The sequence below is a fragment of the Myodes glareolus genome, chromosome 6 (genome assembly GCF_982192425.1).
Source record: "Myodes glareolus chromosome 6, mMyoGla1.1, whole genome shotgun sequence".
Classification (NCBI taxonomy): domain Eukaryota; kingdom Metazoa; phylum Chordata; class Mammalia; order Rodentia; family Cricetidae; genus Myodes; species Myodes glareolus.
Window position 1 is genome coordinate 103489066 of NC_142031.1, and position 25628 is coordinate 103514693.

Sequence of the window (25628 nt, forward strand, 5' to 3'; positions counted from 1 at the left end):
ATTTTAGGGTTTGCAAGAGACTTTACTCTAGAGAGGTTCCCAGGTTTAAGGAGAGGTCCCCAGATTGTTCCTTGGGCCGCAGAGGAGAGGGTGCCTGAACTGCCCTTGTCCCATAGCCACACTGATGACTATCTTGCATATCACCATAGAACCTTCATCTGGCGATGGATGGAGATAGAGACAGAGACCCACATTGTAGCCCTCTACTGAACTCCTAAGGTCCAAATGAGGAGCAGAAGGAGGGAGAACATGAGCAAGGAAGTCAGGACCACGAGAAGTGCGTCCACCCACTGAGACGGTGGTACTGATCTAATGGAGCTCACCAATACCAGCTAGACTGGGAGTGATGGAGCATGTGATCAAACTGGACCCTCTGAATGTGGCTGGCAATGAAGGCTGACTGAGAAGCCAAGGACAATAGCACTGGGTTTTGATTCTACTGCATGGACTGACTTTGTGGGAGCCTGATTTGTTTGGATGCTCACCTTTATAGACCTGGATGGAGGGGGAAGGACCTTGGACTTACCACGGGTAGGGAACCCTGACTGCTCTTAGGACTAGAGAGTGAGGAGGAGGTGAGGAGGGGGAGGGAAAAGGGAGGCGGTGAAAATTTTTAATAAATAAATAAATGAATAAATAAATTTTAAAATAAAATAAACTTGGTATTGGCATAAACAGACACGGACACATGGAACAATAGAAATAGTTTGAAGACCCTGATATTAAACCACACACCAATGAATACCTGATTTTTGAAAAAGAAGCTAAAACTATACAATGGGGAAAAAAAGCATCTTCAACAATGGTGCTGACATAACTGGATGTCATCATGGAGAACACTGAAAATATATACATGCCTGTCATCATGTACAAAACTCAAGTCTAAGTGGATCAAAGACCTCAACATAAATCCAAATACACTAAACCTGACAGAGCAGGAAGTGGAGGTAGCCTTGAACACATTGGCACAGGAGACCACTTTCTAAATATAACACCAGTAACATAGACACTAAGACAGCAAGCAATAAATGGGACCTCCAGGAATTGAAAATCTTCTATAAGGCAAAGGACACCATAAATAAGACAAAAAGACAACATACAAATGGGAAAATATCTTCACCAACCCCACATCTGACAGAGGGCTGATCTCAAAAGTATATAAAGAAATCAAGAAACTAGATATCAAAGTACAAAATAAATAAATTAAAAATGGGACCAAAACTAAACAGAGAATTCTCAACAGAAAAGTCTCAAAAGGCTGACAGACAGTTAAGGAATTGCTCAGCATCCTTAATTATCAGGGAAATGCAACTCAAAACAACTCTGAGCTACCATCTTGCACCAGAATGGTTAGAATGGCTAGGATCAAAACCACATCACACTTCTCTCACTTGGTCTAATTACACTCCCTGTATGCAGCTTTCCTCAGCAGGTATCACATGGCTCTGGCATCTCCAACAGCCTGGGGTCTCTGAGGCAATCCAGGTTTGACTTTCACAGCTTCATAAAATGGCCTCTCTAGGCCTCCATGCAGTGACACCTGTGCCTGACTCAGAAGTTATCCTGAGTCATAGAGGGAGATTTCCTAAACTCTTTTTTCTAACCTTCATCTAAAGCCAGAACCATGTGTCCAAAGCGCCAAGTTCTGCTGCTTTCTGGGGCTGTAATATGACCCCTCTCTCAATGACATCTTCACCAGCTCTCTGTTTACTATGGTTTCCTTCACTGCCAACGCTCAGCTTTCCTGGAAATAACTGACAGGGGAAAGAAACTCTATTTAGAATATACTGTATGTAAAAAACAAATAATTTTTTATTATCAATAAAAGAAAAAAATAAGTGGAGTGTGATGTTGCACACTTGTAATCCTGAACTGGAGAGTCACAGACAGGAAAACACCCAGGCCTATCATCTTGTCCTATTTGGCAATCCCCAGGTCACTGGAGGCACTATCGAAACCAAGGTGAGTGGACTGTAAAGAAAAACAGCAAATGTTGTCTCCTGGCCTCCACATGTACATGCACACACATCCTTCATCTGTGCACACACACATGCAAACACTTGTAAACTAAAAACACACTGTACATCATGAATATCTACAAATTTTGTTTTACTAATAATATCTCAGTATTGATGAAGTACAAATACACAGGCACATGGGATTTTCATGTAAGACTCATTAAGTAACTGTAGCAAAAAGGAAAATTTTAAATTCACAGTATTTTTATGGATTCAGAGAAATTAAACTTAGAAAAGAGAATTAAAGCTGCAATGGGACATTTGAACTATTTTTGATAGCTGAGAGTAGATTAAATTCAAAAGAAAAATGTAAAGAGTCAGTATCAGCAAGGAGCTTCCTTTGAGCGACCTCAGCATCAGGGAACATTTATGATATAAAGTAAAGAGAAGAGTAAATTTCAACTTATAGTGTAGAATGAAGTTAAAGGAATAGGCAGCACTTGGCAGCAGAAATATTACAAGAATGTCCATGTGTTATACCACAAATTTTATTTTAATATGAAAAATCTTTTTTTCAAAGTTTATTAAATTATAAAAGTTTCCATTTCCGCCCCTCCTCCCAATACCCTCCCATTCCCCCCAATTCCTTTCCTCCTCCCTCTCCATCCCTAAGAGCAGTCAGGGTTTCCTGCCCTGTGGGAAGTTCAAGTTCCTCCCCCTCCCTCCAGGTCCAGGAAGGTGAGTATCCAAACAGACTGGATCCCAAAAATCCAGTATATGCAGAGGAAACAAATCCCAGTGTCTTTAATAGGAAAAATCTTGATTTTTCTACTTGAATTATTACAGAGTTTAAGAAGAATATGGATTTTTTTTTGGAAAAATTAGTTGTGGCTGCATCAGAATGTTGCCTCACAAACATCTGTCTGTCCAGCTCAGGAAGGGGAGACAATGGCCTCTTCTGACCTTGTGGGCACCAGAAATTAACAAATACATACAAGCTGACACAATACTCATGAATATAAAAACAATAAATAAATTGTTTTATGAAAAATGAAAAAAATTATCCCTTTTTAAAAATCTGGTGACATATAGACTGCATGTGTTTCACCATATTGATTATTCTGTTATCAGAACTGATTTGTACCAAAGGAGTAATTGTGGGATAGACATTTGTCACAATCTTCTGAACACTCAGGGTGATTGGGTCATACATCCATAACAGGATTGCGCTGGATGAGATGATGAAATTTACCCAGTACATGACCACAAAGGAGACCACCAGCAGCAAGATGGTCTGGGTGGCCTTTTTCTCAGGAGATGCTCTCAGAAAGTTGAGGCTGTGAAGATGCTTATGTTGCCTCTGATGTCTGAACAAGATAATCACCATGTATGTACTAGTGGCCAGCATAAGTCCTACAAGAAATATATCTCTGGAGGTTGCCACTATTAAAATCAGTGCCCTGATGATGTAGTTCATGGGGAAAAGTGAGCAGGATTTAGTGACCTTCATCTTGTTGGTCTCGCTCACGTTGGTAAAAGCACCAGCATAGAAGATTTGGTTGCTACTGAATAACAAATTGAAAGACCAAATAAATAAGAAAGCATAAATCTTGTGTTTTTTTAGTTTATATTTAAATTTTGCCAAGAAAGAGGAACTGGGACTGATAGTGACAGCCTGGAACACACTCAGGAGGCAGGTGACACAGATGGAGAGGCCTCTCATCACCCTGGTTATGTAAAAAGTTGTCTTACATTTGAAGTCATTATCAATGTTCAGTGACTCAAATATGTCCCAAAGCCAAATATCCCCTCCAGTGAGGAGCAACACTGTGTGGATAAAGGTCAATTGGAAGGAGATCATGTCCATGGCCTTAGGTCTGTGATATAGAATGATGAAAGTATAGAAAACAAGGAGAAACATATTGACCAGGACTCCAAATCCAGCTTGGAAATTAAGGATAATCCTTAATGAGGACATATGTAGAAATTCTACTCACATTAAAAACATGAAAAGAAAGAATGGAATTTATGCCCTGCCAATGCTGAAGCATGCATGGGCAGCCCATATGTGGTGGTTCTGTTGACCTTGTCCATATTGGGTTTCATGGTGTAAGTTTATGAGGACAACTGACGAGGTATCTTCCTCAAGAGGGTATCAGATCCCAACATCAGAACCAACACAATTGGTTATGGAACTCTATTTCAAATATCTGAAAAACATAATAGAGTAGTCACCAAACTTTTGATTAACTGGCCACTATGTCTATATCATCATTCTTTTTTGCCTATTTATTCTTGATTAACCCATATCTTTAATTTTTGAAGTTTCACATTAGACATGGCCTATGTTTCTAAATAACCTCAATATTTCTCCTGGACATACAACATGTTGAGGATGATAAATGCATTCTTAGCCATACCCTATACAGAATGCGTACTTTATGTGCTTGTATTGCACCTAGACCGCATGCCTTAGAAATTCAATCCTACTGATTTGACTTATATTGCCTCATTTTACAATTAACACTGAAAACAGCAGTGATGAGAATACAGGATCATACTCATATTTGTAAAACTGATTAAAAATTATGTTGATCTGGGAAAAAAATCACAAAAGATATCCAAAAGAGAGGCATGAGTAAGTTTTATATTCCATAATTTTAATAACCTCTAATTTAAATTATCCATGTTTTCATTCATAATTCTGATGGAATCAGAGTTGATAATTCATGATAATCCCACTATTTTAATCAGTGGGATGTCTATCTCTATTTATCTATTTATTTTTATTTTTCAATGAACTCACCACCCCAGAATCTGGGATTAAAGACAGTGATACAGGTTCCAAAAGCCGGCCTGCAGCAAGCCAAGACTGCAGGCAGGGGCACCTCTGACCAGCGAGGGGCTCTGTTCCTGTGGAGGGGTAAGTGTATTGTTCCTGACCGCCACACAAGGCCGGTTAGGGAACACACAATACTCCCGCCACCCTTATCTCCCTGACTACTCCAAAGGGGCAGCTTCCCCAGCTAATCCCTCTCTCCTGCAACGCCATCCCAGCTTTCTGCCTGGAACCCATACCCTCCCCTCTCCTTTTTTCGGGGCTTAAATTCCTCCATCTCAGCCGGGGTGGGCACCGCGGGCCAGGTTAGGCGGTGAGTGCAAAGGGGCTGGAGTCCCTTTGTTCCAAAAGCCGGCCTGCAGCAAGCCAAGACTGCAGACAGGGGCACCTCTGACCAGCGAAGGGCTCTGTTCCTGTGGAGGGGTAAGTGTATTGTTCCTGACCGCCACACAAGGCCGGTTAGGGAACACACAATACTCCCGCCACCCTTATCTCCCTGACTACTCCAAAGGGGCAGCTTCCCCAGCTAATCCCTCTCTCCTGCAACGCCATCCCAGCTTTCTGCCTGGAACCCATACCCTCCCCTCTCCTTTTTTCGGGGCTTAAATTCCTCCATCTCAGCCGGGGTGGGCACCGCGGGCCAGGTTTGGCGGTGAGTGCAAAGGGGCTGGAGTCCCTTTGTTCCAAAAGCCGGCCTGCAGCAAGCCAAGACTGCAGGCAGGGGCACCTCTGACCAGCGAGGGGCTCTGTTCCTGTGGAGGGGTAAGTGTATTGTTCCTGACTGCCACACAAGGCCGGTTAGGGAACACACAATACTCCCGCCACCCTTATCTCCCTGACTACTCCAAAGGGGCAGCTTCCCCAGCTAATCCCTCTCTCCTGCAACGCCATCCCAGCTTTCTGCCTGGAACCCATACCCTCCCCTCTCCTTTTTTCGGGGCTTAAATTCCTCCATCTCAGCCGGGGTGGGCACCGCAGGACGTACAGGCGGTGAGTGCAAAGGGACGGAAATCCCTTTGTTCTAAAGCCTGCCTGCAGCAACCTAAGGCTGCAGGCAAAGTGATTCCTGGATAGCAAGGGGCATTAATCCAGTAGCAAAAGACCCAACGGAGGGAAGAGCCATTGGAGAGCATCTGAAGGAAGAGATGGGCAGGCGCCAAGGCAAGAATTCCTCCAACAATCTGAAAAACAACACGAAAACACCAGATCCCAGCGATCTTATGACAGAAGGACTTGAACACCCTATACCGGAAGAAGTGGAAAACAGTGTCATTATAAAAGCAATAGAGTCTCTTAAACAGGGTATGAATAACTCACTTAAAGAAATAGAAGAGAAATATAACAAAAAGATGGAAGAAATGAGTAAAGAAATGGAAGACAAATATAACAAAAAGTTTGAAGAAATAAGTAAATTCGTAAATGATACCCTGGGAAACCAAGAAAAAATAATCAAACAGGTAATGGAATCAGTTCAAGAATTGAAAACTGAAATGGAGGCAGTGAAGAAAACACAAACCGAGGACCGGCTGGATATGGAAAATCTAGGTAAACAAACAGAGACTTCAGGAACAAGCATAACCAATAGAATACAAGAGATAGAAGAACGAATCTCAGATTATGAAGACACCATAGAGAAAATAAATGCCCTGACCAAAGAAAACAGCAAATCCAACAAATTCTCATCACAAAACATTCAGGAAATATGGGACATAATAAAAAAACCAAATCTAAGAATAATAGGAGTAGAAGAAGGAGAAGAATTGCAGTCCAAAGGTCCAGAAAATATATTCAACAAAATTATAGAAGAAAACTTTCCCATCCTAAAGAGTGATATTCCTATGAAGGTGCAAGAAGCATACAGAACACCGAATAGACTGGATCAGAAAAAAACATCCCCTCGCCATATAATAATCAAAACACAAAGCATTCAGATTAAAGAAAGGATATTAAGAGCTGCAAAGGAAAAAGGTCAAGTAACCTATAAAGGTAAACCTATCAGACTTACACCAGACTTCTCTATAGAAACCATGAAAGCCAGAAGGTCCTGGATAGAGGTACTGCAGAAACTAAGGGACCATGGATGCAAGCCCAGATTAATATACCCAGCCAAGCTTTCATTCACTATCAACGGAGAAAACAAAATATTCCAGGATAAAAACAAATTTAAACAATACGTAACTACTAATCCAGCCTTACAGAGAATATTAGAAGGAAAATTACATCCCAAGGAATCCAACATTGCCAACACTGACTACAATAACTCAGACATCTAGCGACCCTTCACTAGCACAACCCAAAGAAGGAAAACACATACACTCTACTACCTAAAAAAAAAAAAAATGACTCGAGTCAACAACCACTGGTCATTAATATCTCTTAATATCAATGGACTCAATTCACCTATAAAGAGGCACAGACTTAGAGATTGGATACGAAAACAGGATCCAACATTCTGCTGTTTACAAGAAACACACCTCAACCACAAAGACAGACACCTACTCAGAGTAAAGGGTTGGGAAAAGGTTTTCCAAGCAAATGGACCTAAGAAACAAGCAGGTGTGGCCATTCTAATATCTAACAAAATCGACTTCAAACTAAAATCAATCAGAAGAGATGGAGATGGACATTTCATACTCATAACAGGAACAACTCATCAGGAAGAAGTCTCAATCCTGAATATCTATGCCCCTAATATAAAGGCACCCACTTATATAAAACAAACTCTTCTAGAACTCAAGGCAGTCATCAAACCACACACACTAATAGTAGGAGACTTCAACACTCCTCTCTCACCAATGGACAGGTCAATCACACAGAAACCAAACAGAGAATTAAGAGATTTATTGGAGGTATTGAATCAAATGGACTTAACAGACATCTATAGAACACTCCACCCAAATAGGAAAGAATATACCTTCTTCTCTGCAGTTCATGGAACCTTTTCGAAGATTGACCACATACTCGGTAACAAAGCAAACTTCCACAGATACAAAAAAATATTAGTAACCACATGTGTCTTGTCAGATCACCATGGATTAAAATTAGAATTCAACAACAATGCTAACCCCAGGAAGTCAACAAACTCATGGAAGTTGAACAGTCAACTACTAAATCACCCCTGGGTCAAGGACGAAATTAAGAAAGAAATTAAAGACTTCCTTGAATTTAATGAAAACAAAGACACAACATACTCAAACCTATGGGACACTATGAAAGCAGTGCTAAGAGGAAAGTTCATAGCAATAGGTGCCCAAATAAAGAAAACGGAGAAAGCACACATTGGAGACCTAACAGCACACTTGGAAGCTCTAGAAAAAAGAGAAGCTGATTCACCCAGGAGGAGTAGAAGACTGGAAATAATCAAACTGAGGGCTGAAATCAACAAAATAGAAACAGAGAAAACAATCCAAAGAATCAATGAATCAAAAAGCTGGTTCTTGGAGAAAATCAACAAGATTGACAAACCCCTATCCAAACTAATCAAACGGCAGAGAGAGAACGTGCAAATTAATAGGATCAGAAATGAAAAGGGGGACATAACCACAGACACAGAGGAAATTCAGAGAATCATTAGATCTTACTACGAAAGTTTATATGCCACAAAGTTGGAAAATGTAAAAGAAATGGACATTTTTTTAGATAAGTACCATATACCAAAGTTGAACCAAGAACAGGTGAACAATCTAAATAGACCTGTTAGTCGCGAAGAATTAGAAGCTGTTATCAAAAATCTCCCTACCAAAAAAAGCCCAGGACCAGATGGTTTCAATGCAGAATTCTACCAGAACTTCCAGGAAGAGCTAATACCTATACTCCTTGACGTATTCCACAATATAGAAACAGAAGAGTCATTGCCTAACTCCTTTTATGAAGCTACAGTTACTCTAATACCAAAACCACACAAAGACACAACCAAGAAAGAGAATTACAGGCCAATCTCACTCATGAACATTGACGCAAAAATTCTCAATAAAATACTGGCAAACCGTATCCAAGAGCACATTAGAAAAATTATCCATTATGATCAAGTCGGCTTCATTCCAGAGATGCAGGGCTGGTTCAACATTCGCAAATCTATCAATGTAATCCATCATATAAATAAACTGAAAGAAAAAAACCATATGATCATCTCACTAGATGCTGAAAAAGCATTTGACAAAATTCAACACCCATTTATGATAAAGGTGTTGGAGAGACTGGGGATACAAGGATCATACCTAAATATAATAAAAGCAATATACAGCAAGCCGACAGCTAACATCAAACTGAATGGAGAGAAACTCAAAGCCTTTCCACTAAAATCAGGAACGCGACAAGGCTGTCCACTCTCTCCATACCTCTTCAATATAGTGCTTGAAGTTCTAGCAATAGCAATAAGACAACATAAGGAGATCAAGGGGATTCAAATCGGAAAGGATGAAGTCAAACTTTCGTTATTTGCTGACGATATGATAGTTTACATAAGTGACCCCAAAAACTCTATCAAAGAACTCCTACAGCTGATAAACACCTTTAGTAACGTGGCAGGATACAAGATCAACTCCAAAAAATCAGTGGCCTTCCTATACACAAAGGATAAAGAAGCAGAGAGGGAAATCAGAGAAACATCACCTTTCATGATAGCCACAAATAGCATAAAATATCTTGGGGTTACTCTAACCAAGGAAGTGAAAGACCTATTTGACAAAAACTTTAAGTCTTTGAAGAAAGAAATTGAGGAGGATACCAGAAAATGGAAAGACCTCCCCTGCTCTTGGATTGGGAGAATCAACATAGTAAAAATGGCAATTCTACCAAAAGCAATCTATAGATTCAATGCAATCCCCATCAAAATCCCATCAAACTTCTTCACAGACCTTGAGAGAACAATAATCAAGTTTATATGGCAAAACAAAAAACCCAGGATAGCCAAAACAATCTTATACAATAAAGGAACTTCAGGAGGCATTACCATCCCTGACTTCAAACTCTATTATAGAGCTACAGTATTGAAAACAGCTTGGTATTGGCATAAGAACAGAGAAATCGACCTTTGGAATCGAATAGAAGACCCGGATATTAACCCACAAACCTATGAGCACCTAATTTTTGACAAGGGAGCTAAAGGTATACAATGGAAGAAGGAAAGCATCTTTAACAAATGGTGCTGGCATAACTGGATGTCAACCTGTAAAAAAATGAAAGTAGATCCATGTCTATCACCATGCACAAAAATCAAGTCCAAATGGATTAAAGACATCAACATTAATCCGTCCACTCTGAACCTGATAGAAGAGAAAGTGGGAAGTAGTCTACAAGATATAGGCACAGGAGTCCTCTTCCTAAGTAGGACCCCAGCAGCACAGACAATAAGAGAAACAATGAATAAATGGGATCTACTGAAACTGAGAAGCTTCTGTAAAGCAAAGGACACTGTCAGTAAGACAAAAAGGCTGCCTTCTGACTGGGAGAAGATCTTCACCAACCCCTCATCAGACAAAGGTCTGATCTCCAGAATATACAAAGAACTCAAGAAACTAGGCACTAAAACTCTAATTAACCCAATTAAAAAATGGGGTACTGATCTGAACAGAGAATTCACAACAGATGAACTTCGAATGGCCAGAAGACACTTAAGGTCATGCTCAACCTCCTTAGCGATCAGGGAAATGCAAATCAAAACCACCTTGAGATACCATCTTACACCTGTCAGAATAGCTAAAGTTAAAAACACCAATGATAGCCTATGCTGGAGGGGATGTGGAATGAGGGGAACACTCATCCATTGTTGGTGGGAATGCAAACTTGTGCAGCCACTTTGGAAATCAGTGTGGCGGTTTCTCAGGAAACTGGGAGTCAACCTCCCTCAGGACCCAGCAATTCCTCTCTTGGGAATATACCCTAGAGATGCCCAAACATACTACAAAAGCGTTTGTTCAACTATGTTCATAGCAGCACTATTTGTAATAGCCAGAACCTGGAAACAGCCTAGGTGCCCCTCAATAGAAGAATGGTTAAAAAAGGTGTGGAACATATACACATTAGAGTTTTACTCAGCGGTAAAAAATAATGACATCTTGAATTTTGCATGCAAATGGATGGACATAGAAAACGCTTTACTGAGTGAGGTAAGCCAGACCCAAAAAGAGGAACACGGTATGTATTCACTCATAAGTGGATTCTAACCATAATTAAAGGTCTTTGAGCCTATAATTCGTGATCCTAGAGAAGCTAAATAAGAAGACGAACCTGATGAAGATTATTTACCTATCCGCCAGGAGGTAGGAAATAGTCAAGAGTCCCAGGTAACCTTGGGTGCATGGGGGGGGTGGTGGGAGGGTTGTTGGAAGGGGAGAGGGTTAGAGAGAAGGGAGTAGGGGAGGAATGGAGAAAGCTCGGTTGACCGGGATGGGGGGAAGGGAGGAAGGATGAATGTGGGATCAGGGAAGAATATATTTCAACTAAGGGAGTCATATTAGAGTTTACAGGAAACTTGATTATATATGGGATCCCAGGTCCAAGGAGAGATCCCCAGATGGTTCTCTGGACAGAGGAGGGGGTGCCTGAACCGGCCTTGGCCCGTGACCATACTGATGAATATTTTGCTTATCACCATAGATCCCTCACCTGGCGTTGGATGACGATACAGATGGAGGCCCGCGTTGGAGCACCGAACTGAGCCCCCCAAGTTCCAAACGAGGAGCAAAAGGAGGAAGAAAATGACGAAGGACTGCGAGGGATACTATCACCCACTGATACAAGGGGTCGGATCTAATGAGAGTTTACCAAGGCCAGATGGACCGTGACTGAAAGAGCATGTGATCCAACCAGATTCTCTGAATGTGGTTGGATTTTCTGAATGTGGCTGGCCTGCAGTCTTTCCGAGAAGCCATTGACAATGACACTGGGACTGGTTTCCTCTGCATATACTGGATTTTTGGGATCCAGTCTGTTTGGATGCTCACCTTCCTGGACCTGGAGTGAGGGGGGAGGAACTTGGACTTCCCACAGGGCAGGAGACCCTGACTTCCCTTGGGGACAAAGAGGGAGGAGGAGAGGGAGGGGGGGAGTGGGAGGGCGTTGGGAGGAGGGGCGTAAATGGAAACTTTTTAAAAAAATAAAAAAATAAAATAAAAAAAAAAAAAGACAGTGATACAGTTGGAGGCCGGTTGTGCACTTCCCACACCATATTAATTTTATAACCATTATTGTTATAAATGCTCCTAGATATCTCCCAATTTACTTCCCATCCATGTAAAACTTGTGTGCACTCTACTTATGGTTTAAAGAACAAACACCCAGCTATCAAGACAAACGTTATTTTTTTTTATTTTTCACAGTAGGACAGTGGGGTGGATAAATCATTAATAGTATGATTACTTCGGGGTTTTCATCCATCCTTTGTTACTTTACCTACTGATGTCCATCGTCTGCATTTATGTCCTCCTTTTAAACTAAGAAATCCCCATTTTCTTCTTTTCCATATCAAATCAATTGTATCCTACTATTCCCCTCTACCTTTATCCCACCTCCTTCTATAGGAACTTTCCTCCTCCCTGCTAAGGAACCCACCCTTTCCCATTTCCCTGATAAGGTCTCTTGTACCCTGTTCTTCTCTCCTTTGCTACCCACGATCAACCCCACCTAGGCCATGGCCCCATTTTGCTTTCCTGATATCTGTAGTTTACACAGGCTAAATACTCACATCTGAAGATGTGGAGCTAGAAGCCCCCAACAAGATAGAACATGTGACAGTAAGAAAAACACTATTTTCAGCACATTGTGACAAACATGTGCTTGCCAAAGATGACTCACATAGTGATCCTGTTTTACAATCTCTGTTTTTAAAGAGATTCCGGAATGCAGTGGAAATCAAGGGCCCCACTGTCATCATACATCATCAACACACAGACAGTTTTTATAATTTCAACAAATAGTCTTAGCTTTTGTTAGTTCTTTAACCTGGTTACCAGTATCATTATTTTATCAAATTAGTATAATTTGTTGCTTTAAAATCAACTCTGTGATAGAGAAATAGAAAACTATACCAACTAAGATTCTTGCAAGGAAAGAGTGGCCAACTGTAATTTCAAGTTCACTTGTATATTCCATATCTATAAGTGCATGCATGTATATATAGAAATAATTCAGAAGTCAGTAAATGAGACCTTGCTATAACATCCCCATGAATATGCCAACATAAATAATACCTTTCACACATATACATTATATTTGATCTTAAAAATCTTTGCCTAGTAAAGGAATAGATTCAGTCTAATTGCCAGAGCCAAACGTATGATTCTCCCACCAACATACAGTTACAGTAGCTGCACAGTGGTGTTCTGTTTATTTTTAAGTTCTATGACACAAGCTGGAAAGATGGCACAGTGGTTCTGAGCATGTTTTACTCTTGCAAATAACCTGGGCTACATTCACAGCAATGACATGGTGGCTCATAACCATCTGTAACTCTAGTTATAGGGAATCTATTGCCTTCTATGATATGGCAAACAAATGGTACAGAGATGTACATGCAGGTAAAACACGTATATGTGGAAAATAAAATAAGTAAATATTAAAGGAAGAAAGAAAAAAGAAAGAAAGGAAAAAAAGAAAGAAAAAATATATTATCTGATTTATTGAGGATAACAATTAATTCAAAGCTTGGTCTCTAAACTGAAAAGACTGTAGTACATTTCAATTTTAAAATTGCAAATGGATAAAATCTATATGTATAACCAATCATTTTATTAACAACACCTCTATAATTTATAACTAAGGCAATGTATTATAAATAAAACAAAAAGATTATAATAGAAGTTAAAGATGGTATTTAAAAAAAAATTTTTATCTCAAAGCTATGGACTTGAACGTCTATACTTCACACCCTTTGCTTAGTAAATATTTGTCACCTATAGAAAATGATGCTTCCTCTCATTCTTTATGTGACATCTTTCTCTGGGGTACACTGGCGGGGAGACTGGGCCAGAAAAACCACAGCAACCATGGCTATAAACTGAGTTGCCAACATATCTGTAAACTGAGGAAAGTCATTCGTTTTATTTGAAAAAATGCAGTGCTTGGGTGTTCATATTGGTCTAAGTTGCAATACTTAGTTGTAAGGATTAAACTCAAAGTGTATTCATGAACATTCATAATAATAAGGATGTGGTCACTATCAAGGGATCCAGACCAAAAGACTGGGCAGGCAACACGCAGCTGTCTGAAGAAACATGCAAAGAAAGAAACAATGAGCTAGTTCCTCATAGTTCGACATTCTTCTGAGAAAAATCACTTTCCCCCTTCATTATCACAGTATTTGATTTTCAAACAGTCTTGTTTTATGAATTTATGGTAGTCTTTACATTCTTCTCTGAGGTGATAATAATATAATGAACATGCAAACCTATTAGATCAAAAGTATCATTTTCATTTTATGTCTTACCATATTTAGTGAGCAATGACTTAAATGGAGTGTGACTGCTCAGAGAGAACACGGAGTGATTGTGTGACTTTCAGGTGACAAGATACACGGTATTCGCTGATGTGCTGTCCACTGTCAGCAACATTAACAAGTCTTCGGGAATCTCAGGAAGATGAGGATCTTAGCCACTCAAATTAGGTCCATGAGCAGATTTTTATGAAATGATATGTCAGTAGGAATAGAGTGATTAAGTGATCAAGGTATTAATTCATAGCACTTGCCTCAACTCAACTCAAAGTATTAGTTACTCTTCAGAAATTGAATGTAACTCACCTGTCACTGGAAGCTCACAGACGCTCACTAGAACTTTACAGGCTCACACTTTCCAGCCAGTTCCCCTGCGACGAAGCAGCAGCAGCAGTGTCCCTGCAGAGCCTGTGGGGAAGCAGTCAGACCCAGAGCTCCATCACAGGTCACTGTGGGACCCTCACCCCTTATTTTCAAAGGGACAAGAATTTCCTAGCAGAATGTTTTAAAATTAGAAACACAGACTAGCTTCACAGAAAGATAATGCTTTCCTTCCCCCATCCCACCTGAGAAATTCCAAAGCACAGACACTTAGCCAGCCACCTGGTGATAAAGAAAAACAAAGAACGAGCTATGGGAAAGAGCAAAAGGCCTTGCACCTGTGCCAAAGCAGCTCTGAAAAGCCTCCTTGTAGTTTCACCTTTAAAAAACTAACCCCACAGAGGAACCTTTAACTTCTCTCTCTACCTTGCTACCTTGCAGTTTTGGGGTATAGAAAAAGTTCATGGCCACCCTGTACAATAAAAGAGTTAATCTTGCATTTTGCAGTCCGGTGTGCTCTGGTTTTTGGTGGTCTCCCTCTGTGGGTCATGATCTGGGCACAATAGTCACATGATGTAAGTCTAAGAAAGACATGAAAATGTTCACTGGAAGTGTGTGTGTGTGTGTGTGTGTGTGTGTGTGTGTGTGTGTGTGTGTGAAATGGCTACCTGGAGTAAGAATAGATCAATAGCATACTGTGTGCTGAGGCTGCTGTCATGATTAAATAAAACAGCAGTGAGTGAAAACACAGTTATATCAAATATATTTCTAAAATAAAATCTCTATTTCCTGGATGATTTGATCAAATTCACAAAGGTTCTGTCTAGTGCATCAGCATCAGTGCAGATTCTTAAAGAGAATTGTACAAAACAAACTGAAAATTTTGTACTGCTTGCAACCAAATTCATGCTTCCATCATTTGTTTTTCATGGTGTGGTTGCTCTGTATCTGGTGAGTAAATGACATTTATTGGCATCCTTTTATTCCATTTTTAAACAATGATTTCACAATTCTACACTATCTATTTGCCACTATAGTCTTGTTGTATTTGTGTGTGGGAGAGACGGAGACAGAGGAAGAAGCTCAGTCTTAGGTCAGACTAACGTCAATCAAACTCACGAAGCTCCTGTGATAGCTGTCAAAGTGCTGGGTTCAGAGGTGTGTGCTTCCACACCTGACTTCACTTTTCATTTGAGTCTCCTGTATGTATTAAAATGATATCCCAGAAATATTAAACTGGACTTATGACATTCATTAGCTAAACTTAAATTTACTTGACATATTTTCTGTATGCATATTTTAATGAACAATTATATTTTGCAACTGTTAAAAGATTTTGGATATTTTGACTTTAAATAATTTGATACTATTTAAGAACCAAAAATATTTCTCACTGCTAATGAAAAGTTTACTCAATATTACATAAATAGCAGTGTAACAATGTACAACTTAGAAAAATTAAATATTGAAAATTAATTCATTAAAATTAAAACACTGAAACTTCTACTGAAAATTACTCAGTTTAAATTTTTGTAAAGATAACATTGAAATAATTTATATAGTTTTCTTTTGTAAAAAATACAAAAAAAGTAATTTAATGAATAAGTGAAGTAGGATTCTAGATACTTTTGAGATGACCAAAAGAAATTATTACAGTAGAACAGCATAATTATGAAAAAATTTAATCTTATTAATACAATGTTAAAACTATCTTACATTTTACCAAGTCATGAAGTGAAACTTTACTAAGAATTCCTAAGTATACAAAAACTTAACAGAACAGAAAAATACTGATAAACACTAAATTAGCTAATATTTATTGCATAGTCCTGATGAAGTTTTATATAAATCAATGCATAGGCTTGAGAAAAGTATAAAAATGAGAAAATATAAAATATAATTTATATATATATCTATATCTTAATATTATAAATGTACTTTTGCAGACCAATGAATGTGTGTTCTTTGTGTTTCACCCTCTAAGGTGTTTTGTGAGAAGGTTAGAAATTTAACATAGCTGCCATTAGCTAAGAGGAACCTTGTTTATAGAATTGTATTAGTACACCCTCAGGAGAATCCATAGTCAAATATGCTCATTAAAATACTCCATTTGGGGTCACTTTTTACAGAGATGTGAATGAACATTTATTGTAAAAAGAGATAGATATCATTATATTTTCATTCAATACATAATATCCATTGATAACATTCACCCTATTAGCCTTCCCTGTCTCTCTGTCCACACTTCTGCTAGGCCCTGTTCTCTTTCCAATAGGATCACCTTCTACATCACATAAATTATAATCAGAGGTCATAGCAAGTGAAATCTATGTTCTTCAACAAATTACACTGATATCTTTGTCTACAGCAAGTTGTTGTGTTTGCTCTTGATACAATAAGGTTCAAAAATGAATTCTAAGCAGAGAATTCTCTAATCATTTTATTACAGAAAACTCTGCTTCCTTCTACCATTACAACTCTCACTATTAATGAAGAGAAAAAGAAACACTCACCTGGCCGATCCTTTGATAAACATCCAGTTGGAATGAGGCCCTAAGAAGTGGTTATAAGGAAGGAATGTCATCAGCTCATCTCTCTCTAAGCCCATAATTATCATGTCCCATGGAAAGAGGAAAGTTCTGAGCTTGAGGTTGTTAGAAAGTGGTACCATTAACTGGAAGCGTGAACTTCCCTAATTTCAGGACAACAGTAGAGAAGAAGCAACTGAACACTGGCTTTCCCATGTGTGATCTCTTCTCCCCAGTCCATATCTGTCTGTGTGGATTAGCTCATCCCTGTCCTTCCGGACAAAGCTAATGTAAAAATAACATCACATTCATAAGAAGTAGAAAAACATTTAATTCCTCAAGGAATTCTTCCTGCTTCCAAAATATTCCTTAAAGGCCTCCACACTTACTTGACAGTGGCTTCATGACCTCACCAAGAAATTAAAATCACTTTTGCTAAAATTAAGAAAATGTACAGAAATACACTTGGAAAAAGTAATCTTTCTTGCGGGAGCCACAGACATGAGTTGACATAATCATCAGATAGTGAGCTGTGGGACTGGGGATGTAACTTAGTTGGTTGAGTGTATTTGTAGACATTGTTGTTAATGTGGGATACCATGGAGAAATCAAACCTTGAAATTCTATGCACAGGTGAGGGAGAAGTATCCCAAATCAATGGCGAACACAAGACCTTCAAAAAGATCTTAGAATAAAACTGTACTATGCAAAGGAGAGACTCACCCACACACTTAAAAGAAGCAAACGGAATACATTAAAGACAAGACCCTAAGAGTATCCCATATTTAAAACATCTCATATTTAATCATTGAGGAGACAGAGCAATAAAGACGCATTGAAATTTGCAATGGAAAAAGTGCAAATCACAAGTAAAGAACACTTCAAAGAACAAGTGATCGCTCAAGGAAAGCTTTCAAAGCCGGAAGATACTGAAATAATGCCACCCAAGTTCTAAATGACAGCCAACATAAAATAATATGGCCAGCAAAATTACTGCCATTATTGAAGGAAAAGGAAGAATTTTACAAACATTTTCAGCCTAAAAAAAATGATTTAAATTCAAAAACCAAACCTAAGGTGATAGAGGAAGCTTTATTTGGGGATAAGTAGAGGGATAAGCAAAACATAGAGACTTTGAAAGGAACATGAGTCATAATTATTTAACCATAAAGACCACTGAGAACACAACAACAAAAATCAACAACGTGATGACCAGAACTAACACATGCATTTCTATAACAATTTAAGCATGAATGGCCTCTATTCTTCACTCAAAAGACAGAGAATGATTGAATGGATCAAGAAATAAAACCTATCTTTCTGTTGCCTAAAAGAATCAGATTTCAGTTATGAAGATAGGCACCACCTTAGAGTAAAAAGATAGACAAAAGTATTCCAATCAAATGGAATCATGGAGAAAGAAGGCATCACCATCCAATTATCTAAGATAATAGACTTGAAACAGAAACTGATCAACAGAAATAAAGGGGGAAACTGCATTCAGATCCAGGGAGCACTTAACCAAGAAGACATTACTGCCCTAAACATATGCGCACCAAAATGAGAGACACAAAATTTCAAAAAAAATTCTATCACTGTTTTAAAAGACACAGATTACACTAACCCATTAATAATAGCAGAATTCAATACTTATCTTTCTCCAATAGACAAGATATTTCACAAAAAAATATACAGAAAAACAACAGAATTAATTGACCTCATATACCAAAGGGACTTAAAAATGCCTACAAAACAGTCCAACCAAATACAAAAGAATATTTTAATCTGCATTATAAAGAAAATTTTCTGAAAGAGGCCATATACTGAAATGCAAAAACAAAACATTACAAATGAAAAAGATTGAACAAATGTCTTTGTAGCATGATTGAGCATCCTTTGGTTATACGGTCAGGAGTGGTATTGATGGGTCCTGAGGTAAGTTGATTCCAAATTTTCTGAGAAACCACCTTACTGATTTCCAGAGTTGTACAAGTTTGCATTGTACCAGGAATGAATGAGTACTCTACTTACTCCTGGTGTTTTTCAACTTAGCCATTCTGAGTGGTGTAATATGGTATCTCAGAGTCATTTTGATTTGCATTTCCCTGTTAGGTCTTGTCTTTTGACCATTTGAGATTCTTCTGTTGAGAATTTTCTGTTTAGTTTTGTACCACATTTTTAAATTGGGTTATCTGTAATTTTAATGTCTAATTTCTTGTGTTCCTTATACATTTTGAAGATCAGTCCTCAGTCTCATGTAGGCATGGTTGACCCTGGACCTATGTGTGGTATTGTCTGAAATTTTCTTTTCTATTCTTGTCTTTTATGTGTTCTGTATTTCTGTTTATTTCTGGGTGTGTGTTACCAGCACAGTTTTCTTTTATGATATTATTGAAGGTCTTATCTTTGCCATTGACTTTGGGTTCTTGTCTCTCCTATGCCTATAATTTGAAAGTTTTATATTTTCCTAGTATTCCACATATAAAGTTCTTTCCATGTGTACACTCTACCAACTGAGCTACTGTGGTGGTATTTTATTTATCGTTTAATAAATATGGCTTTCCTGAAGATAAGAGAGTAAAATAGTCCCACTGGTTAGCCTTACAGACCAGGGAGTGGTGACATTCACCTTTAATCCCACTAGCAAAACTGTTTGCTATAGAAACCAGGTAGTAGTGATACATGTCTTTAATCCCAGATGTACAGAGGAATATAAGGTGAAAGGAAATAACTCTCAGACATGGTCTTATTCTAGATTCCTGATTGCAAAATCATTTTACACTGAGGTAGAGGTAAGAGTAATATGCTTGTTGTTTTGCTTTTCTGACCTTCAGGTTGAACGCCAATACCTGTTTCTGTGTTTTTATTAATCTTGCTACATTTTACATCCAATATTTGGTTTATGAATTCATGGAAAAAAAGTTATTTTCCTGAGGCTTTTTAGCCACTGGCATAGGCAAGAGCTAGACCAAACCTAATCATTTGGGTTTGGAAGAAAAACTAGGATTGCACTGACTTAGATTTTTCTCTAGCCCTGGCTGTGCACCCATGACTTCTGGTGGCAGTCATGGCTTGCTGTCATCCTGCGCAGTACCCACACAGCTTCCTGCAGTCAAAAGTGGCCCAGCCATTCCCAGTCCCTGTGGAGGACATGCCTCCCCAAGAAAATTAGTAAATCCAGTGCCTGCTGTAAAACATCATAATATTCTGAATGATGAAATAGCAATGAAGGATGAATCAAAAATTCAGGAGAAAATGGAATAGGTATACTTTGCTAGGCTTCCATAAAGGTTCAAAGACCAAATCTGATAGTATAAATAAATGACTTTATAATTAAAGGATTATTAACACAAGTGCAGATGTGACTATTATTACTCCAGAAACTTGGCATCCAAATTGGCCTCTTCAGGAGGCTGATGTTCAATTCCTAGGAATTGGAACCATATCTCAGGAAAACAAATCAAAAATGGCTTGAATTCATAGGACCAGAAGGACTACAAGAAAGGCTGAAGTCACCTGTGGCTAATATAACAGTGAATCTATGGGGTGGTCATCTGTTACAACAATGGAATACCCATATTAACATTGTTGAAGTCTCAGAAATGGATCATATCAACTCACGTTACTGGAAAGGGTATTATAAGGCACTATTAAAAAAAACCATCAACCATTGAGTCCATACAAAAACAGAACAACAACTAGCCTACTCTTAGGGATACCAATGGCCCTACCTTTAAAATTGTTAACTAAGAAACACATAGGAGTTAAGCAATTGTCTATAATAAAAGAGAAACTGAAGGTTTTAGAACAGCTGGTACAGGAGCAACTAGATGCTCAGCATATTGAGGAATCAACCATCCCTGGAATTCTCCTGGATTTGTTGTTAAAAAGAAATCTGGAAAATAGAGAATAGTAACAGATTTGAGAGCTGTTAATAAGGTGATTCAGCCAATGGGCTCTCTATAGTCTGGCATTCCTTTACCTTCCTTATTGCCTAAAGAATTGCATCTCATAATTATTGATTTAAAAGATTATTTCTTCACTATATCTTTACTAGAAAAAGACAGAGAAAAATTTGCTTTCACAGTGCCTACTTATAATAATTCTCAGTCCTTAAAGGGGTATGAATGGAAGGTTCTCCAAAAGGGAATATTAAATACTCCCATTCTGTGTCAATATTTTGTAAGTCAACCATTGGAAATAATATTAAGAAATTTCCTGAACCTATTGTTTGTCATTACATGGATGACATTTTACTATCTGATTCAAATATAGATACTTTAGAAAGAATGTTAGAAGAAGTAAATAAAAATTTTCTTTGTTGGGGATTAAAAATTGCTCGTGAAAAATACAAGGAGAAGATTCTATTAATTATTTAGGCTATACAATACATTTATAAAAATAGACATTAACAGGTGTAAGGTAGGAGAGATCTATTGCAGACTCTTAATGACTTCCAGAGATTGGTATGAGACATTTCCCCACTTTGGCCCACTACTGGGATAGAACATGATGATTGTATTAATTTAAACAAAACCTTAGATGGTGACAAGGGCTTTAATAGTTCCAGGAAATTTTCAACTGAAGCTAAGAGGGGATTGAACTTGATTGAAGTGAAATTATAAGAGTCACATATGAATCCTATGGAATTGAATCTTAAATAAATTTTTGTCATATTACCCTACAAACATTTTCCTACTGGAATTATAAAGCACAGGGAAGACATTATCTTAGAATAGTTTCTTTTACCACATAAACTGAGAAAAAAATTAAATGATTTTGTGGAAAAAGTGTCTGAGTTGAATATAAAAGGAACATTGAGACTTTGTCAATTAGCAGGAATAAACCCAGAAGAAATTCTGGTAAAAATCACTAATGCTGAAATTAACAAATATGGGAAGAAATTCAATCCTGGCAAAGAGCTTATAGTACTTTTTTTTAGGAGAGTTAACAACAACTATCACAAAAGTGAGACAATTTGAGTTATAATGAGAACTAATTGGATCCTTCCTTGCATTGTATGGTACACACCAATAGCTGTAGCCCCTACTTTCTATGCTGATACAAATAATTCAGAAAAGGCAGGTTACAAATCTGAAACTTTTAAATAAAATGGATAAAAGCCCTTATGATTTCTTTCATAAGACAAAATCATATGCTATTCTCATGGTACAAAGGGATTTTAAAGAATGTCTGAAACATAGTTGACCTGCAGGTCAACTGTGGATACCCCAACATTGCAAAGGAACTTTGGGTAACTGTCCAGGCAGCTAGCTGTTTCTGTCATTTCTCACAGTTTTGGACACTGCTTGCTCACACTTTCTGCTCACTCAGTTAATATTATTTCCTCCTTGGTTTTAAAAGAGTAAAGACTAGATAGTTTTAGTTATAGTTTTCACTATTTACCTGAGGCAGAAATCACATTATGATAGAAAGTAAATTAGGTACAGAACATTGGATAGATATGGAGCATAGTCTCTGAATTTGTCAAATGCAAATGGACTAGACATTGTTGATGTTTTTATTGCCTGTATATATTTTATATAGTCATTGTACTTAATTTATATAGTTTTTTTATATAAGTTATAACCTTATTTTTTATTTTGGACAAAAACAGAAAATGTAGTGATATTTCACTTGTATTTTAATAAATAAGACTTGCTTGAAGATCAGAGAATAAAATGGCCCCACTGGTCAACCTTACAGAACTGGAAGTGGTGATATTCACCTTTAATCCCACTAGCTAAACTGTTTGCAATAGAAACCAGGTGGCAGTTGTACATGCCCTTAATCCCAGCTCTAGAGAGGAATACAAGATGGGAGAAAACAGTTCTCAGACACAGACTTATTCTAAGATTCCTGGAGGCAGGATCATCATTTCAGACTGGGGTAGAGGTAAGAGCCAGCGTGTTGACAGAGATTTCCGTCTCATCCAGTCCCACAGTCATTCAGTCCCAAAGAAACACACAAAGGCCTACATAAATTACAAACTGGTTGACTTATTATCCCAGGCTTATTATTAATTAACTCTTACATCTTACAATAACCCATGATTCTTGTCTGTGTTAGACATGTGACTTGGTACCTTGTGTCAGTGAGGCATTCTCATTTTGTTTCTCTGTGTCTGGGTGATGACTGCATTCTCTTCCCAGAATTATTTTATTCTTGTCATCTCACCTATACTTCCTGCCTGGCTACTGACCAATCAGCATTTTATTAAACCAATGCAAGTGAAAATCTTTACAGGGTACACCAGTGGCTGGCTGTTTTGCTTTTCTGACCTTCAGGTTGAACACCAATATGTATCTGAGTTTTTATTAATCATGCTACAAGCTGCATTACCAGTTCCCTCCCAGCCTATCTGCTGATAATACAGCTACACCACCTCACATCTGTACGTTCTGTAAAAAAGTCTCTAGCTCCCCCTTACCCAAGCATATCTGACAGACAGGATAGTCTGTAGATCAAAGGTTATTGGGCTAGCTGAACATTTTGTTAATTTTAGCAAAAGTGCTGTTAATTTCTAGATGAGACTCTGAAGCCACTGTCAAGTAAGTATTGAAGCTATCAGGAATGTTTTGGAAGCAGGAAGGATACCTTGGGGAAGCAAAAGTGTTTTTCTACATTTTTAAATAGGATAATTTTATTTTACTTTTGTTTTGTTCACAAGGACTGGGATCAGCTAATGCACACAGACATGTAGGGCCTGGGGAGAACAGTTCACATGTGGGAAACCCAGAGCTCAGCTGTTCCTACTGCACTGTTTTCCTGGAATTAGGAAAGTTCACTTTCCCATTGATGGTTGCACTTCCTAACAACTTCAGAATCAGAACTTTCCTCTACTGATGACATGAAAATTATTTTTCTAGGGGGATAAGAGCTGATGACATTTCTTCTTTATAACTGCCTCTTAGAGTCTCATTGTACATGGTGTTTATCAAAGGCCTGGCTAGGTGAGTGTGTTGGTTTTTCTGTTCATTAATAGTGAGAGTTTTAAGCAGATGATGAGTGAATGTGGATTTTCTGTGATGAAATTATTAGAGAATGCTGTGCTTAGCATTTTAATTTTGATCCAAATTGTGTCATAAGCAAGCAAAACAGATGCTTTTAGACATAACTTATCAGTGTAATGATTTGTACAAGATGTCATTTACTTTGACCTCTGACTATAATATGTGTGACAATAGAAGGTGGGGCTATTGGAGAGGACAGGGCCTAGCTGAAGTGGGGGGGGAGGCTAACAGAGTGAGGACAATCAATGGATGTTGTATATTGAATGAAAATGCTATGAAATCTCTCAATTTTTCAATGAATATACACTAGTATATTTGTAAAAAATGACCCCAAGTGGAATATTTTAGTGATCATATCTGACTATCTATTTTCCTCTGGGCGTTCTCTAATCATTCTGAGAACATGGTTCCAACTAGTAATGCCCACTGTCTTAGTTTTCCATTCTTATCACAAAACATCTGAAATAACATAGTGTGTGAAAAACAGAGAAGACACACTTATTGTTTACAGGCGTACATTAATGATACTAAACCACATTTAAATGGTACATTGTATTTGTCATTTTACTACTTTTCTCAAGTCAACTGACCATGCATTTATGTGTATGAAACTTAAGACAAAAATGTACAACAAATATTAAATGACTTAATGTTTATCAGTAAGTTTTTGATATGGTAAGTGTATATATACTTAGGAATTCTGAGAAAAGTTTCAGCTTATATCTTACTAAAACATAGGATAATCTTAAACATTGTATAAACAAGTTTTAAAATTTTTACATATTTTTTATTCTATTGCAGTGATTTCTAAAAAAGTAGATTATTTCTGGGTATCAAAAATATACCTGGAAATATCATCTCACTTATTTATTAAATACTTATAAAGTTATCCTTACAAAAATGTAGACTGGAAAAATTTCACTTGAATATTGAGTGTTTTATTTGAAATAAGTTAATTTAATATTTCAAGTCTTCAAATTGAAATTTGTAACATTGGTACTGATACAATATTGAATAAGCTTTTCATTAGCAGTGAGAAAGTAATTTTAATTATTGCAGAGAATAAAATTATTTAAAGTCAAAATCCCCAAGGTTTCCTCTAATAGTAATAAAATACAACTGCTCATTAAAATACACATTCATAAAAAATGCCCAGTAAGTTGAAGCTTAGCCGCTGAATGACTGGGGCCAGTGTTATGTTGTTATGTTGCTGCAATATCACTTAATAATGTATACATAGTTTACATGGAAAGTAAAGGCAGGCATGGTGGCACATAGCTCTAATCTCTACACTCTGAGGGCTAAGGCATGAGCATCGTGAGTTTGACTATTACAGGTCTGAACTACAGGTCGAGACAGCATCCCACAGACACACAGAAATACAACAAAATTACATTGGAAATCAGAAAATGTACAATTTTGTTTAAGGACTAGAACTAACTATGCGAGTAAATGCCACTTAATAACTGGCCACAGATTATGAGTAGCATGAAAGCAAACAGTGGAAGCAGAGTTTATGATTGCAAGCGTTACAGAATT

At 37.9% G+C, this 25628-nt stretch overlaps 1 protein-coding gene across 1 annotated transcript; it reads right to left on the minus strand.

Annotated features, from left to right (window-relative positions):
- Positions 1–3018: 3018 nt before the first annotated feature.
- On the minus strand, positions 3019–3936 carry LOC146894352 (putative vomeronasal receptor-like protein 4). Its single transcript, XM_085691035.2, has one exon. It carries the CDS (start codon positions 3934–3936, stop codon positions 3019–3021), a length of 918 nt encoding a protein of 305 aa, XP_085547161.2.
- Between the last annotated feature and the right edge of the window lie 21692 nt (positions 3937–25628).